Here is a 17,447-nt window from a genome sequence, read left to right as displayed (position 1 = left end):
AGGTAATATTTTCTTCCACTTTGCCAGCTCCACTTAATACCACCAGAAACCTTTCTAAGCATAATCCAGTTTGTTATGTTAGAGGTAAAAAGCAAAGGGGATTAAAGTTAAATTCAATACACTATTTTGAAAAAGGGCATTCTATATATAAACCCTGTAAAATCTTAAATTACCTTAAACTCTTGCTTTTATCATCTGTTATCATATATTTGCTTTCTTTTAGTCCATAATCTCAATGAACAAAGTCCTGGTGTGGCAATGAGGGCTAATGTGTCATACTTCAAAATCATTTGAACTGCAAGATTGGTCATTCAGGCTCACCAGCTGCTCCTTGGAACAGGGTTGCAATGGGTTGGAATTGACTTGACGGCACTTAAAACAACAACAACATATCTCTCTGGTGTGGTGCTATACGATAAGCACTGGACTGTGAACCACAGGTCACCAGTTCACACACACCAGCTGTTCCTCAGAAACTCTATACAGGGTCGTTATGAATCATAACTGACTTGATGGCACTTAACAAAAATAAATATCTCTCTAGTAATAATACTAAAATTTGGAAGGTCATAAACTTAAGAAGTACATATTCTTGTTCTATCCAAGCACACTTCTATTTTACCCTTAATAGCTTTTCCTTTAATTCTGTTTATTTTTTCAATATCAGTATATTTATAATTTATATCATACTTGTGTGTTAACTTTATTTTTATTTGTTTGCAATTTGTTCTAATTTACTTTTATTTTTACACAAACCAGTAGTATCAATGTAATGCCACATAGTTTGATATATTAATTAAATACCTGGTGGGCTGGTAGGTTTAAACTAAAGAATGTGTGGTTACCAATCCAGTGTTTATCTGATATCTCTTCCAGCCTTCCTTGTTGAATATCAATACATTTTATAACTCATGTGCCCCTTAAAATTGTTGTATGTATCATGAGCAGAATGTCTAACAGCACCTTGGAAAATACTAGTATATGGTGCTGCGAGTTAAGGGGCTGCATTGCAAAGTAGGACTGATTCATAAGGCAGACAGTTCAAGCTCACCAGTCACTCTTCAGAAACCCTATACAGAGCTGCTATGATCAGAACCAACTTGGTGGCACTAAAAAACAACAACTACCAGTTGCCACCAAACTGATTCTAACACCTGACAATCCCATATCTTTCAGAGAAAAATTGTCTCCTTCACAGTTTTCAGTGACTTTCTTTTCCAAAACTTATATCATGCCTTTCTTCTGATGTGCCTCTAGGTAGACTCGAACCCCTAACCTTTCAGTTAGCAGTTTAGTGCACTAATCATTCGCACCACCCATGAACTCAGACAATACCATAAAACAAACCAAAAAACAACAATTTTTTAAAATCCCATCAAATTGATTCCAACTTGTAGCAACCCTATAGGACAGGTAGAATTGCTCCATATGATTTCCAAGGCTGTGAATCTTTAAAGAAGCAGACTGCCACATTTTTATTCCATGAAATACCTGGTGGGTTCAAACAGACAGCCTTTCAGTGAGCATCCATGTGCTTATCATGACACCTTTTGACAATAATATGTTGTTGTTGTCAAGCACCACTGAGTTGGTTCCAACTCATAGTGACCCTGCATACAGTTTCCAAGGAGTGATTGGTGGGTTTGAACCACCAGCCTTGCAGCTCAAACTGACCTCACACTCCAGGGCATTATCCTGTAGCACCTCACCAAGACTCTGACAACAATATGTTGTTCTTGTCAAGTGTCGTCAAGTCGGTTCCAACCTACAGCGACCCTTTATAGAGTTTCCAAGAAACAGCTGGTGAGCTTCAACTACTGACCTTGCAGTTCAAACGGCTTTGCAGTCTGGCGCATTAACCCACAGCGCCACACCAAGACACCCCGTTGCAAATGAGAAGTGACAGTCAGGGTGGGGGAATGTCAAGATAATCTCTTATAACTCTCCTCTCTACCAGATATGTGCAGAAATAATGAAACAAAAAATATTGGTTTAAATGGAACAGAATTGAGAACTTATAAGTAAATCCACCCACCTGTGTACAGTTGACCTTTGACAAAGAGCAAAAGACCATTGAATGGTGAAAATCCATTAACAAATGGTACTGTCAAAATTGATTTTTTTAATATGCAGAAGACGTAAACAAAGTCAATACCTCACACCATCCACAAAATTAACTCAAGATGCATCAAAAATCTAAATGTAAAACCTAAAGCTATCAAGATGATCTAAGAAAAAAAGGGGACAAACTTAGAGACACTAACTTATGACATAAATAGACTAACTAAAAATGTACAAACAGCAGAAGATAAACTAGACAAATGGGACTTCCTAAATATTAAACACCTAAAAGGAGCTCTGGTAGTGTAGTGGTCACAAATCAGGCCATGAACCACAAGGTCAGCAGTTCAAAACTACCAACTGCTCTGCGGGAAAAAGATGAAGCTTTCTGCTCCCGTAAAGATTTACAGCCTCGGAAACCCTTTATAGAGTTGCTGTGAGTTGGAACCGACTCCATGGCATATAACCACCACCACACTCTTTCTCTAAAAGAGTAGAGAGAAAAAATATTTGACAATGACATATCTGACAAGGGACTATCTCTAAAATTTATAGAAAACTTCAATGCCTCAACAGCCAAAAGACAAATAATCCAAATTTTAAAAAGCAGAGGACATGAACAGATCATTCTCCAAAGAAGATATTAAAAAGGCTAACAAACACTTAAAGAAATGCTTGTGATCATTAGTCATTGGTGCCCTCTAGTCAGTCCCCACTCTAAGAGACCCTGTGAACAACAGAATGAAACACTGCCCAGTACTGTGCCACCCTCACTTTTTTTTTTTTTAATTTAAACATTTGAGCACATTGTTGCTACTATTGTGTCAATAATCTTGTTAAGGGTCTTCCTCTCTTTTGCTGGCTCTCCCCTTTACCATGCATGATGTTCTTCTCCAGGAATTTGTTCTTCCTGACAGTAAGTCCAAAGTTGTTGCTAAGTGCCAGAGAGTCGGGTCCAACTCATAGCAACCCTATGTAGGGTTTCTGAGGAAGTTCTGGTGAGTTTAAACCAATGTTCATATGGTTCAAAACAACCTTGTGGTCCAGTGCTTATCTGCTTATCCTACAGTGCACACCATGCTCACTTCTAAGGAGCATACTGGCTATACTTCTTTCAAGATATGTTTGTTTTTTCTTCTGGCAGTCCATGGTACTTTCAATAATCTTTGCCAAAAGCATTGATTCATCTATGGTCTTCCTTATGCAATTTTCATATGCATATGAGGCAATTGAAAATACCAAGGCTTAATGAACCTGGAGGGCATTATGCTGAGTGAAATTAGTCAATCACAAAAGGACAAATATTGTATGAGACCAGTATTGTAAAAAGTTAAGAAAAGGTTTTCATGCTAAAGGAGACATTCTTTACCAGCAGTGGGAGAGAAGGGAGAGTAATTCACTGGCTAGAAGGTAGACACATGTGAACTCAGATAGTGGGGAGGACAATACACAAAAAGAGGGAGGTTGGCAGAAGAATGATGAAACAGAAGACACAGGGAGCAGTGCACAGGTTAAGGGGATAGAGGTAAATGCTGTTATATACACAACCCTGGAGCAACCGTGTTCTAAGGATAGATACATGGGCAGAGAGACACAGGCTGATGGGGAATCGGAGGGAGAATGGAAGCGTACCAACAAATATACAAGGGTTTGACAGAGGATATCTGTACATGGGTATTTACCTTTGCTGCAAACACATCTATGAATGTGGTAGAACATACAGGTGGCAAATTGATGAAAACGTTTTAGATACTACCAAACATCTTAAGGCAATGAGTTGCTGGTCCTGGAGACTCAGGATCATAGTCTCATAGGACACTATGGTCAATTGGCATCACATAGTCCACAAAGACAATGTTCTACATCCTACTTTGCTGAGTAGTGACTGGGATCTTAAAAGCTCATGAATGCCCATCTATCCATGTTTCGAAGAAAGCAAAGTGATGAAAATTGAAGATGCTTGGAATGAACTAGTACAATGGATGAATAATGGAACACATGAACATCAGTCACCATGACACTGAGACCAGAAGAACTAGATGGTGACTAGCTACCACTACCAACTACTCTGAAAGGAATTACATTAGAAGGTCCTATGGAGACTGGGAGTTCTGTGAAACAGAACTCAAAGTTATTTTTTAAAAAGGCCAGGGCTACTGGTCAGAAACAGAGGAAGAACCCAACACTATGGTTCTCAGCTATCCTTTAGGTCTAGAACAGAACTCATGCTCACAGTCCAATTTTCAGTCAAGCAATAGAAAACAGCACCACGGAACATCAACCTTTCAAGATCAAAGGTTAACATTTACCTAAGCCAAAATTTAGAAAGGATGGGAAGGAGTTTGGAATGGAAATAAGAAATACAGGGGAGAGGTGGGATAACTGCTGTTACATCAAGGGGCTTGCAATCATTGAGATGAAACAAAGTGTATGATTTGTTAAATGTAAAACTGGTGATCTTCTCTTCTCTTCTGTAAACCTTCACTCAATTCACAATAAAAAGTTTCAAAAACAGAAAATACTATGACTTGGGAACAGTATAGACACATCATTCTTCAAAGTGACATTTTTGTTCTTTCACACTTTAAAAAGATCTTTTAAAAAGCATATTTGCCGAACACAATATGTCCTTTGATTTTTTGACTGCTGCTTCCATGAGTGTTGTAGATCCAAGAAAAATAAAGTCTTTGAAAATTTCAATATTTCCTCCATTCATCATTATGCTATTTATCAGTCCAGTTGTGAGGCTTTTAGTTTTATTTACACTGAGATGCAATGCATATTGAAAACTTTAGTCTTTGAACTCATCAGTATTTTAAGCCCTTTTCTCTTCTAGAAAGTAAATTATCTCAGACTGATGTCTTCCTCCAATCCTGATGTCACATCCTTCTTCATAAAATCCCGTTTCTCAGATGATTTCCACATTCCACTGAATCACAATTCCTTGGAATGCACAAACATATGGATCTCTTCACATTGGCTGGTCAGTTATATTCCAAATTTCTTGGCATAAACAAGTGAGTGCCTCCACCACTGCAACAGTTTGTTGGAACATTTTCATTTGTAGCCCTTCAATTCCTGGACCCTTCTTATTCCAATGTCTTCAAGTGCAACTTAGACTTTCTTCTTTGCTGCTATAGTTTCTTGATCATATGCAGCTTTCCATTGTTTTTGTTACAGTGACTCTGTATTCTTCCCATCTTCTTTTGATGTTGCCTGAATTATTCAATTCTTTTCCTGTAAAATCCATCCATAGTGAACCTGAGACTTGAATTTTTTCTTCAGTTCTTTTGTATATGTAGATGAATCATTTATTACATAAAGAATCAAGCCATGAGACTTAGAATAGGATCTGGCATTGTGTGTCAATAAGAACCATGCTGTAGGGTTTGTTACTCTTGCTGTAGACATTGGATCTATGAATTATCAACAGAAGTGAAGGGTGTTTTTTTGTTCTATTTAATTTTTTATAATTTCCAATATTCCTAGATTCAGACTTCCTACATTCCATGTTATGATTATTAATGGATGTTTGTAGCTGTTTTTCTTCATTTTGAGTTGTGCCCACTAGCAAATGAAGGTCCAGCATGGTTTGCTTCATTCATATCATTAAGGTCAAGTCCACTTTGAAGAGGTGGCTCTTTCTCTCTCATATTTTGAGTGTGTTTCAACTGAAGGGACTCATCTTCTGGCATTATATCAGACAATGTTGCACTGCTTTTCATAAGGTTTTTAGTGGCTAACCATTCAGAAGTAGTCCTCCTCTCCTTTGTCCTACTGTCTTAGTCTGAAAGCTCAGCTGAAACTTGTCCATCATGGGTGATATTACTGGTATTTTAAATACTGGTGGCATGGCTCTGAGTATTATAGCAACACACAAGTCACCACAGTAGGATCAACTGGCAGATGCACTGTCAAATGATGTCATTATTGTTGTTGTTAAGGGCTATCAAATTGGTTCTGACTCATGGGGACGCTGGGTAGGATTCCTGAGGAGTATCTGGTGAATTTGAACTACTGACTCTGTGGTTAGCACCGCAGTGTTCATCCTACAATGCCATAGCAATGATTCCATCATTAGTTATTAAAGATATATAAATCAAAACAACAATGAGAGGGTGCTGAGAGCCTGCCCCGGCATATTTATTCCAGGTTTTTTTCTGAAGGCGGATACGGACATCGGCGATAAGGATTACACGCAGTCATGGGTCATGATAAATTCAAAATCTTCTTATTACATACTTTATTATTATTATTTCTATGGCTACTCTAATACTCTACTTCTCTCATTCTTTACTGTCCTGCTCATTCTTTACTCCCCTGCTCTCCTGCTCATCTCTTCTGCTTCCTTTCTCCCCTCCCCTGCTCCTGCTTTCATTCTCTCCTCTCCTGCTCCCCTCCTGCTCCCCTCTTCTGTTTCTTTACTAGCTTCCCCTCTCTCCATTCTTGTCTCGTTCTATTTTTCCTTTACTTACTCTTACCTCTACTTCTTGCCTCTGCTTCTTCTTCCACCCATTCTTCTACTTCCCATCTTCCCTTCTTCTACTTCTTCCCTTCTCCTTCACCCTTTGTTCTATCTTACAACCCCCTTATATACCATTACAGAAAACATTGCATTCATAGTAATCAATGACATCAAGGTACACTCTATCTTGGGGCACATTCCTTATGGTTTACAATTCTTAAATTTACAACAGGGATGAGAAGTTACAGCAAAGACATTATCTCAAGGCATAGGAGACATTCAGGCACCTTCAAACCTTTTAGTTAAACATTTGTTCCTACATAAATCTATTCTTTTCTCTGAGAAGCAAGTTAACCTTCACATATTTCTTAACCTTTGTCTGTTAAGACTTGTTAATTTTAGTTGTTAGGTGCAATTAACTCTCCATTAACTTCTTCCATACACTATCTGTTTATAGCCTACAAAAACATCACTTATCAGGGAAACTGAGGCTATGAAAAACAACTTCTCTAATTTACTGATCATTAATTTAAGAACATCTAAGTCAGACTTTTTATTTAGTATCTGTATATACCCATAGCCTTTATCTATAGTCTAATTGTTTTTAGAAATTCTTGTACCCACAGCCCTTATTTATGGTTGTGGGATTCTTTATTGCCTTAAACTAAGGCTACAAGGAAGAATGTTTACAATCACTAAACCTAAACTGGTAGTAATTCAATTGACAAATCCTGTCTCCTAGCAGTCTTAAGAACATTGTTAATATAAGTATAAAAACTACCTAGGATTACAAGTAGAATAAAATGTAGCTAATGTGTGGCTTCTAAGTTTTAATAAAAATATACTAAAGTGTAGGAGAATCAAAAATCTAAAGTAAAAGGGATACTAATAAAATCATAAATAACTCAGAGAATGATTCAACAAGAGAAAATTTCAACTAGGGGTCTGTGCATAAAAATAATAAAACAACTCTTTGTGGCTCTGCCATCCAAAGAGAGAAAGAAAGAAAAAGAAAAAAGAAAAGAAAGTATTTCATTATTGCTTTGCAAAGACAATGAATTCTTCATGCACAGGTTCCCCCATGTCTCATTTATTTATTTCAATTCCTCGATTAATATGTCTCAATTTATTTATTTTAATTCCTTAATTAATTATGGCTCTGGCCAAGAGGGTATCTCACCCCAGCAGTAATAGCAACATTTAATAAGACAGAAAACAACAATGCTAGTATGGGTGTGGAGAGACTGGAACTCTAATACACTGTTAGTGTAACTGTAAAATGGTCCAACCATTATGGAAAACAGTATGACACTTTCTTAAAATGTTGGAGAAAAAAAATGCTGTATGATTCAACAACTCCACTACTAGGAATATATCTAAGAGAAGCAAGAGCCGAGACAAAAATAGATATATGCATACCCATGGTCTGAGCCTTGGTGTGTCAGTGTAGGATAGTACTGAACTGCAATGTCAGTCTGAAGTACAAGGTTGGCTATATGAACTTACCAGCTGCCCCTCCAAAACCCTGTACAGGGTTGCTGCTGAGTCAGAATGACTTGATAGCACTTAATAACAACAACAATATACCCGTGTTATTTTAAATTGAGGAATTTGACCAACTTCTTCAGTCTTCAACTGATCAACCATGCAGTCCAGATGTACGGATAATTACTGGTGATTGGAATGAGAAGGATGGAAACAAAGAGGAATGATCAATAGTTGGAAAATATGGCCTTGGTGATAAAAATATGGCTTTTGGTGATAAAAAATGATACAATTTTGAAAGACCAACAACTTATTTATTGCAAACAGCCTTTCTAAACAACATAAACAGTGACTGCCTATAGATATGGACCTCATGTCTGTGGGAAGACACAGTGGAAAAAAGCTCAATATTATCAGCAAAAACAAAGCCAGGGGTCAACTGTGAAAGTGATCATCAAATGCTCATATTCAAATTCAGAATGAAGAAAAAGAAAATTAAAATTAGCCTGTGAGAGTCAAAGGGTTAGAATATATCCCACCTGAATTTAGAGACCACCTCAAGAATAGATTTGATGTATTAGACATTAATAACTAAGAGTTATAAGATTACATCAACAGTATCATACATATGATTGACCAATTGCCCTGAAAGAGATTCACATTAGAGCACTCTGAATAGAGTTGGAGAAAATGTGGAACAGAATTCAAAATTATTTAACACAACCAAAAAAAAAAAAAGGACCAGGTCTACTGGTCAGAAAGAGACTGGACGAACATGAGACTATGGCCCTTGACCACCCCTCAGGTCTGGAAAGGAACATCCCCTCAGGGATTAATTTTCAACCAAGCAGTAGGTAAATTAAAGGGGGGTGGACAATAGCACTAGTAAGGTATCTTCACAATAGAATGATCAATCATTAAAAATCAAAAGGGCAACATTTTCCTAAGGACAAAAATGAGACGGGAAAGGAAGTGGGGTAGACTGGAAATAACTACAGAGAGGAAGCAGGATAACTGTTGCTGCATGGAGGGGATTGTGATCATTGAGATGAACCCAAGAGTACGATCTGTTTAATGTAAAGCTGATGATCATGATAGTGTCGGTAAACCTTCACTCAATTCATTCTAAAAAGTAGAAAAAAAAAAAAAAATTAAAGACCATACATAGATGTGGCAAAGTATATTTCTATACATGTTTTTGCTTGTTCATTTGAATTGTGAATTGAGTTGAAAGTTTACAGAACAGATCATCAGTTTTACGTTCAACAAATCATATACATTGTTTCATTAAAATGATTATAATCCCCTCCATGTACCATCAGTTAAGAGAGTATTTCTCTGTATTCGTTTTAGCTTTTTTTTTTTTTTTTTTTTTTAACTCTCAGGCATATAAATTATTTACACCACCAAAGGGCACATTCCACAAGTCTGCCTCCTGGCTGCCAGCTCTCAGTCCCTCTATTTCCATGTCCTCAGCTGCTCCCTCTCTCCATTGACTTGTTTTGTTTTGTTTTTAATGTTTTATTGTGCATTATGTGATAGTTTACATGAGAGAACATTAGCTTTACATTCATCCTATCATATATCATTTCATTGCCATGGTTATAATCCCCTCCATGCATCATTAAACCACCAAAGGGTATATACCCTGCAAGCCTGCCCCCTGGTCATCAGCACACAGCCCCTCTCCCACTCTGGGTCAAGAGTCCCCAAACATTCCATCTCTCCATGTCATCATCTCTGCCTCCATCTCTGGCATCACTGTTTCTCTGGGTAGGGTCCCGCACTCCGCTCTTCTCCCTTGATGGTCCCAGGGACCTCCGCTCCTGGACTGCAAAGTCAACCACTCCACTCCTTTTGCTACAAAATGTCTTTCTTTACATTTCTAACCCTCACAGTCATTCCTGATAACAATTATTCACTATTATGCCACATGAATGCCATCCCCATGTCCTTTAATCAGTCCAGCCCAGACAGATTGGATACTACTCAATGGAGGTTCTACCTTCCTCCACGCCTTCTGGATCTAGGCTCCCTCTTGAAAGCTTGTAAGCCAGTTACTTCTTGCCTTTGAAGCCCCCCATTTTGGGTAGCCAATGTCCAAGTTGCCCATCCTGTCTCCCCTGTGTATTGAGGGGGTGGGAATGATTCTTGCTGTAAGGATTTGTTCCCTCTTTTGAGCTACTGCATCCATAGGTGTAAGTCAAGTTCATCAAATTGTACCAGACTACTCTTTTTTCCCCCTCTTCTTTCTTCTTATAGTTGAGCTCTGATCATCCAGCCATTGAAGCCAGGTCAAGTGGGTATTGTCTTCAAGTGTGGGTGTTCTTGTGTATATGCCCTCACTTCCTATTAGCTGGATGCTTCACTCTCCACTCTAGTCCTCTGTGGCTATGTCACTGACTCTAGGCCCAAGAATCCCCAGGTCTTGCCACACTGCTGGCCAACTAGGTCTCCACCTGGGTTCACATGAGTCTATTGAACGTGGTGGGGCTTAGCTTGCTGCTTCATTGCTGTTTTTCCCTCACTTCCCCTTATGGTCACCAGTCAGAGCACATGTATTACCATTGAGTCTTAGTCTTAGAAGGGGAGGGGACCCAACCACTTGCCTTGATGTCTTCTGTGCAAGCAACTTGCTTGTTCTGGTAGTAGTCAGTTGGACTGCCATTATTGTTTTGTATTTTTCCTGTCGGTCTTTCTTTCAAGTATCGTCTGTTCTTCTAGCCACTCCATGCTGGTCTACTTGTCCTTTCAAGTAGATATTTCCCACCTCTGAAGGTTCTGGATGGGGTTCAGGATTCAACCAGTGGTCTTATGTAATGCTCCACAAAAAGTCTCCTTCACCGGGCATTTTGTAGCCCAATTTTAGGTATTCCTATCAATTAAAAGCAGAATATGGACTTACAAGCTTTCTATAGTGATATCGCTGGCTATTCTTTTCTCTCCGCCTCAAGTGTCTATTTTGTAATGGTTTGCAAGGGAAACCAAGATTAAAAGACAGCCAATCAGCTTATCATTGTTTCCCCCCTTTTCCCCATTCCAACCATGAGTCAATCCCTGTGTCCCAGAGCTCGTTGTTCTAAGGTTGTGCATACATCATTATTTACCTCGGTCCCACTTAGCCCATGCAAACCTGCCTAATTGTCCTCCCATACACCTTGTCCTTCCATTCCCCTCCCCATTCTTGTCTATTGCCCACCTCCCCAGCACCCAAACCATCCTACCCTATGCTCCACCTTACCCTCCCCTCCCCTCCCCCTAGCCCCCACATCCAGTAACCAGCAAAGAATCCTTACCCCACCTCCTTTAGTATGGGTTCTTTTCCTTAGTCTTTTATAATAGTGGCCCTATGCAGTATTTCTCCTTTTGTGAGTGACTAATTTCACTCAACATAATGTCCTCAAGGTTCATCCATGTTATGCAGTGACTTGCAGCTTCCTTGTTATTCTTAAAGGTTGCAGAATATTCCATTATGTGTATGTACCAAAGTTTGTTTATCCATTCTTCAGTTGATGAGCACTTAGGCTGTCTCCATCTTTTTATCTATTCTACATACATGTTTGTATGTGCTGTAAATATATCTCTGCATATGGTAAAGAAAGGAGCTCTGATAGCATAGTGGTTATGGGTCAGGCTGCTAACCTCAAGGTCAGCAGTTCAAAACTACCAGCCATTCCACGGGAGAAAGATGAGACTTTCTGCTCCCTTGTAGATTTACAGGGCCGCTATGAATAAGAATCTACTCCATGGCACATCACTACCATCACCACATATGGTAAAGACGACAGGGAGCAAAATAATTTAAACTTTTTAGTCATACCAAATATCCTGTGGGAATGATGTAACTGGATTTGGGAACTGACTGACTGAGCAGACTGACTGATCTGATTGAGACTACTAGAACCCCAAACTGTGGCCCTTGTTGTTGTTGTTGTTAAGTGCCGTCAAGTTGGTTCCGACCCATCACGACCCCGTACAGGACTTCCGAGGCTGTAAATGTTTACGGGAGCAGAAAGCGTCATCTTTCGAACGCGGAGCAGCTGGTAGTTTCGAACTGCTGACCTTAAGGTTTGCAGCCAGATTCGTAACCGCTACTGAACTTACCCTCAAGGGTCACTATAAAGTGAGCAGTAATACTTATAAAGAACATACTACTAATAATATTCAGCCATATAAGACCAAAACAGCAACATATGCCCAAAAATAAAGTTCAGAAAGCAGGAAAGAAGAAAGAACAGAAACCAAGAATCCAGGGGAAAGCTGGAAGAGAGTTTTTACATTGAGGGAATTGCAATTTATCTTATGAAACCAAATGTGTATAAACTGTTGAGTGGAAACCTAGCTCACTCTGTAACTTTAACTCAAACCACAAAAAAAACCCACACAAATAATTGTTAAAAAAAAAAAAAAAAGAGTGAGGTTAATCTAATATATATGGGTGTACACTGTTTTATGGGGAAAGAAGGAGAGGAGTTTAAAAAAATATATTGTGATCAGATGAATTTTATAGTCAATGACGAACTGAAGCATTGAATGAATACAATTCTAATGCTAATGTCTATTTAATTCAATAAACATACCAACTTAAATATCTTTTTGAAATGTAATTTTAAAGAAGAAATGAAAATCCTCTAAAATCAAAGGCTGATATTGGTTTAGACTTGCGGCATCTGTCTGTGTGCCTCTGTATGTTTAATGTTCTTTCTTTCAAATCAAGTGACCTGTTCTCATTTGGTTAAGTTTCAACCACAAGACATCACTGTATGTTTTTTTTTTTTCAAGATACACGTCACAACACACCAAAAAAGGGGGAACTTCCAGTGTCTGTGGTAACATCACTTGATAAACAGATTCTCTTGAACAGCTCGAGCCTGTTTGCCGTCACTATATAAAGCAGCAGAGACCTAGACGTGCAGATATTTGCTGTGTGAGGAAGATGAGAGCAGCAGCCATCTCCACACCAAGGTTAGACAAAATGCCAGCAATGTTCTTCTCTGCTAATCCAAAGGAATTGAAAGGAAGCGGTCCTTCTCTTCTAGACAACAAAACTCAGAAAAAGAGGCCAAAGACTTTGTAAGTTTATTCACTTTGAATTCTAACTTAAATTTGGGGATTTTAAGTTAGGTTATCTTTAATGGAAGGATCAAGAACGAATAGGAGAGAATATGAGCACTTGGACCCATCAGAGCAACTACCTATAGTGAGCTATATAGTAGTATTCAGGTGTGTTAAGAATTAAATCATAAAAGATATTGAATTGGTGAACACTTTTCCACTGACTTCAACTAACAAAAACTGGCTACATCTTAAGATAGCAAAAATGCTGTAATAACTTTTTTATTATTGCTTTATTTCTTAGAAAACTTATTTCCACACTCATTTACAAATAAAAACATATTTGGCTGAGATAATATGAACATTCACTTTTGTGTTTTTTGCAGTGGAATGGACGTGAAGACATACCTGAGATCTCTGATCCCACATCTGGAATCTGGAATGAAATCTTCCAAGTCCAAAGACATGTATGTACCTTGATACTTTGAATTATTATAAGAACAGACTGTGCATTCACTTTATATCCTAAAAAAAGATTGGTACTATACATAATGGACTTTGTTTCTTTTAAGTACCAAAACAAATAAAAGTAGACTACATTAGTAGCAATGGAAATAAGATACATGTGTACATGTGTTCATTATTTTTGCACTTTTGCAACATATCTATTTAAATGTTTTCAAACTTTATTGGCAGATTGTCTCAATAATGATGGAAATTCTAAGGGAAACCTTAGTTTTCCTAAGAACATTTTAATGCAAGTTATTAAAACTACAGTCCTAGAATATGAAACTATCAAAAGACAGGAGCCATATCTATTTAATTTCTGAGTGCACACAAAAATGTTTTACTAATTGATATAATTTTTATCCTTTGCAGACTTTGTGCTGATGAAGTAATACAGTGGTCTCAATCTTTAGAAAAACTTCTGGCAAACCAAAGTAAGTATAGGTTAGCTATTGAATGTTTTGAAACTCTGATCGATGATAGAATGACTTCATTAAGATATAGTATATGGATAGAATAGTGTATGAAGTTTTTCATTCTAGTTTTTCTGTGGTTACTGATAGGTTTATCATATTATGCCTCACTATAATGTAATGCTGAGTTATCATTCAATTGTGATCTGATGAATTTTATAGTCTTTTGGTCAAATCGACTAAGACAAATGCATATTTCCATAGATCTTTATAAGAACAAAGTTTAACAAATTATTCTAGCTTTTTCAATATAAAATGTTTCATCATTCATATGTGGCAGGCATTTTAATCGCTTCAGGGATACAGAAACAAAGATATGGTCCCTTGCTGTTTTCAAGACAGTTGAGACAAACTAAATAATTGTACTACATAACATGCTAAATATATAACACCTGTGTGATTAAAAAAAAAAAAAGATTTCTAAACATAAAGAATCTTGTGGGGATTTTCCGATAAAAGAAAGTAAATAATGATATCATTTTGCCTTCTCATGATGGGAACTGCAATTCTATTGGGATTGTTGTTATTAGGTGCAGTCAAATTGGTTCCAACCCTTAGCAACCCTGTAGAGGGTTTGTGAGGAGCAGCTGGTGAGCTTGAACTGCTTACTTGTGATTCAAATTACTTTGGAGTCCAGTGCATTAACCCACAGCCCCACAACAGTACTCCTGTTTATTTGAAGGTCACATAAGCAGAATTGTGAATGCAGTTCGAAGGGCCATGGTTTAGCACTGTAGAACTGCTCAGGTTGGCAGTCCAAACCCACCAGCCATTCTTGGAAACCTTATACAGAGTTGCTATGAGTCGGAACCAACTCAATGGCACTTAGCAATAACAACTTTGGACAGATTGTCAGGAAGGACAAGTCACTGGAAAAGAACATCATGTTCTTTTCATGGTCAGTAAAAAAGAGGAAGACCCCCAATGAGATGAACTGACAATACTAGCAACGATGTGGATTGTTAACACAATGCTAATGCTCTTTGTAATGTTTCCTTCTCTGAAAACATTACACAGTCTGGCTAAGATTTAGTATAGATAAGAAAAGAGACTGCTGAGTAATCAGCCAATAGAATTGTAATTAAAATAGCACATGGAAGCAAAATGTAGTGTGACTGTACACAAATTCACCTGATCCCCAATTCCTTTCCTTTAAATGCAAGAACCAACTAAAGCCTTCCCTTCTCTACAAATTCTGACACAGTCTTTCTGGTGAAGTCATTTGAGCTATTGCTTATTTTTCTACATAGGGAACACAACGGTAGTTCTTCTTATAAATGATGTCTTGAAATGACTCATTTATTCATTCAATTAGTTTAATTGTCTTCTCCTCTTCTTCTTTTTAGCGGGTCAAGTTGTGTTTGAAAGTTTTCTCAAGTCTGAGTTCAGTGAGGAGAACATTGAATTCTGGTTGGCTTGTGAAGACTATAGAAAAACAGAGTCTGATCTTTTGCATTGCAAAGCAGAGAAAATATATAAAGCATTTGTGCATGCCGATGCTGCTAAACAAGTAAGTATGAAGCTCATTCTTATCAGTTTATGTATAAAGCAACATAGATACAGAAATAATATTCAACATACACAGCAAAATGAAATCCTTTTTCAGAATAGTGTTTCACTAGTGTTTACGTAGGCAGACTAGTACAGTTCAATGAAATAACATGATTTTCTGTATTTGTGAAGATCGTATGAAAAGGAAGATGATAGGCATATAAAGATTTAAAAAAAAAGAATTTATGCAAAACTAGCAGACCACATTTGGGATGGGGAAAGGAGTAGGAGTGCTGCTGGCCAGACTGCATGACACGGAGTCCTTAATGAGCTATTCCTCTAGCTTAAGGATAAAATGTAGACTAGTCAGCTAGAGAAAGATGAGGGTTTCTGCTCCAGTAAAGATTTTCAGTCTCAGAAACCCTATACGGAGGCGCTGTGAGTCAGAATAGACTCAATAGCAGCAAGCTTGGTGTTTTTGTGACTGTAAATACAACGGTGTGCTGGACCATAAGGTCGGCGGTTCAAGCTCACCAGCTGCTCCTCAGAAACCCTATACAGGGTTGCTATAAGTCAGAATTGACTCAATGGCACTTAACAACAAGTACAATGAGTCTTCAACAAGGTTGTGGAAAAATTCCAGTATCTTTTCATTCCATTCTTCCATGAACATTTTGAAGTCCCCTGTATGTATTATTAAAGCATAAAAAATTATTTTCATATAGTAGTACTCACTTTCCAGTTTAATATTCCTTGTCCAAACAGATAATAGCTGTAACTCCTGTACATTTTTAATGTCTATATCAATCTAATACACATACTGCTTTGAGTGGATATTGCAAATGTTCATGTGTGCCTCTCTTGTATCTCCCAATTATACTGTAAGCTAACATGGAGTAAAGACATCTTTTTGGTGATATTTATTCTTACCTTCTCTACATCTATATAGAGTTGACCCAAAATAGGCATTTAAGAGATATTTGAATGAGAGCTTAAAACTACTTCCTTGAGGTATTTCAAACAGTATGATAACATTATAAACTTCACAGTAAATGAGATGTGCATATTAACTATTATTATTTCTTTTTAGATCAATATTGACTTTTACACCCGAGAATCTACAGCCAAAAAGATTAAAGCACCAACCCCCATGTGTTTTGATGAAGCTCAGAAAATCATTTACACTCTTATGGAAAAAGACTCCTATCCCAGGTTCCTCAAATCAGATATTTACTTAAACCTTCTAAATGACCTTCAGGCTAACAGCCTTAAGTGAAGGGGTCCAGGCTGGAGGGAATTAAGATGGCATCAAGTACAGAAGGTATGTGCCAGTGTGACTCCCTAGGGGAATAACATGGCCTTTTGGGATGACATGCATGACAGGCCAAGGCGAAGAACTCATGACTCAGAGTGCATTAACCTGCAAGTCATCAAAGCAAAGGGTTGAAGAAGTAAAAGCAAGTAGAAAACCAAGAGACTGTAGAAGAAAGGAGATATGGTGGTACTGTCAAAAGATACAGTGGACATACATATTAGCAAATCCCTCAAAACTGAGGAGGCCAGTAATTCCAGTTACACAGCAACTGTGAATAAAGTCATGAAACTGATTAAAATGTGCTATGAAGTTCTGAGGTCAAGTGAAACTTATGCTGCATATATAGTGTATTAAGCTGCTGAATGCCTTGGATAACTATTTGAAAAGTATATGTATAAAATCACCACAGCTATTCTAGACAAAGTATTTCAGTGTTTTTTTTTATTGTTTGTTTGATTGTTTTTCTTGAAAGAGATAAAGAAGAGAACAATATATTTAACTTAAACTATTGCTCTTAGAACTGGAGGTTAGAGGGTATTTGTAAATTATATTATCGCCATGTAAATAGTAAATGTATGTTTATTAAAAATATATT

General features: G+C 37.6%; 1 protein-coding gene across 1 annotated transcript; it reads left to right on the top strand.

Annotated features, from left to right (window-relative positions):
- The first annotated feature begins 12,933 nt into the window (after window positions 1-12,933).
- Window positions 12,934-16,813, top strand: RGS1 (regulator of G-protein signaling 1). The gene is made up of 5 exons (XM_006834186.1): window positions 12,934-13,084; window positions 13,453-13,533; window positions 13,946-14,007; window positions 15,393-15,556; window positions 16,628-16,813. Exons 1-5 carry the CDS (start codon window positions 12,948-12,950, stop codon window positions 16,811-16,813), a joined length of 630 nt encoding a protein of 209 aa, XP_006834249.1. The 5' UTR covers window positions 12,934-12,947.
- Window positions 16,814-17,447: the final 634 nt, after the last annotated feature.

Source organism: Chrysochloris asiatica, unplaced genomic scaffold (assembly GCF_000296735.1).
Source record: "Chrysochloris asiatica unplaced genomic scaffold, ChrAsi1.0 scaffold00009, whole genome shotgun sequence".
NCBI lineage: Eukaryota > Metazoa > Chordata > Mammalia > Afrosoricida > Chrysochloridae > Chrysochloris > Chrysochloris asiatica.
This window is presented reverse-complemented; position numbering and strand designations above follow the sequence as displayed.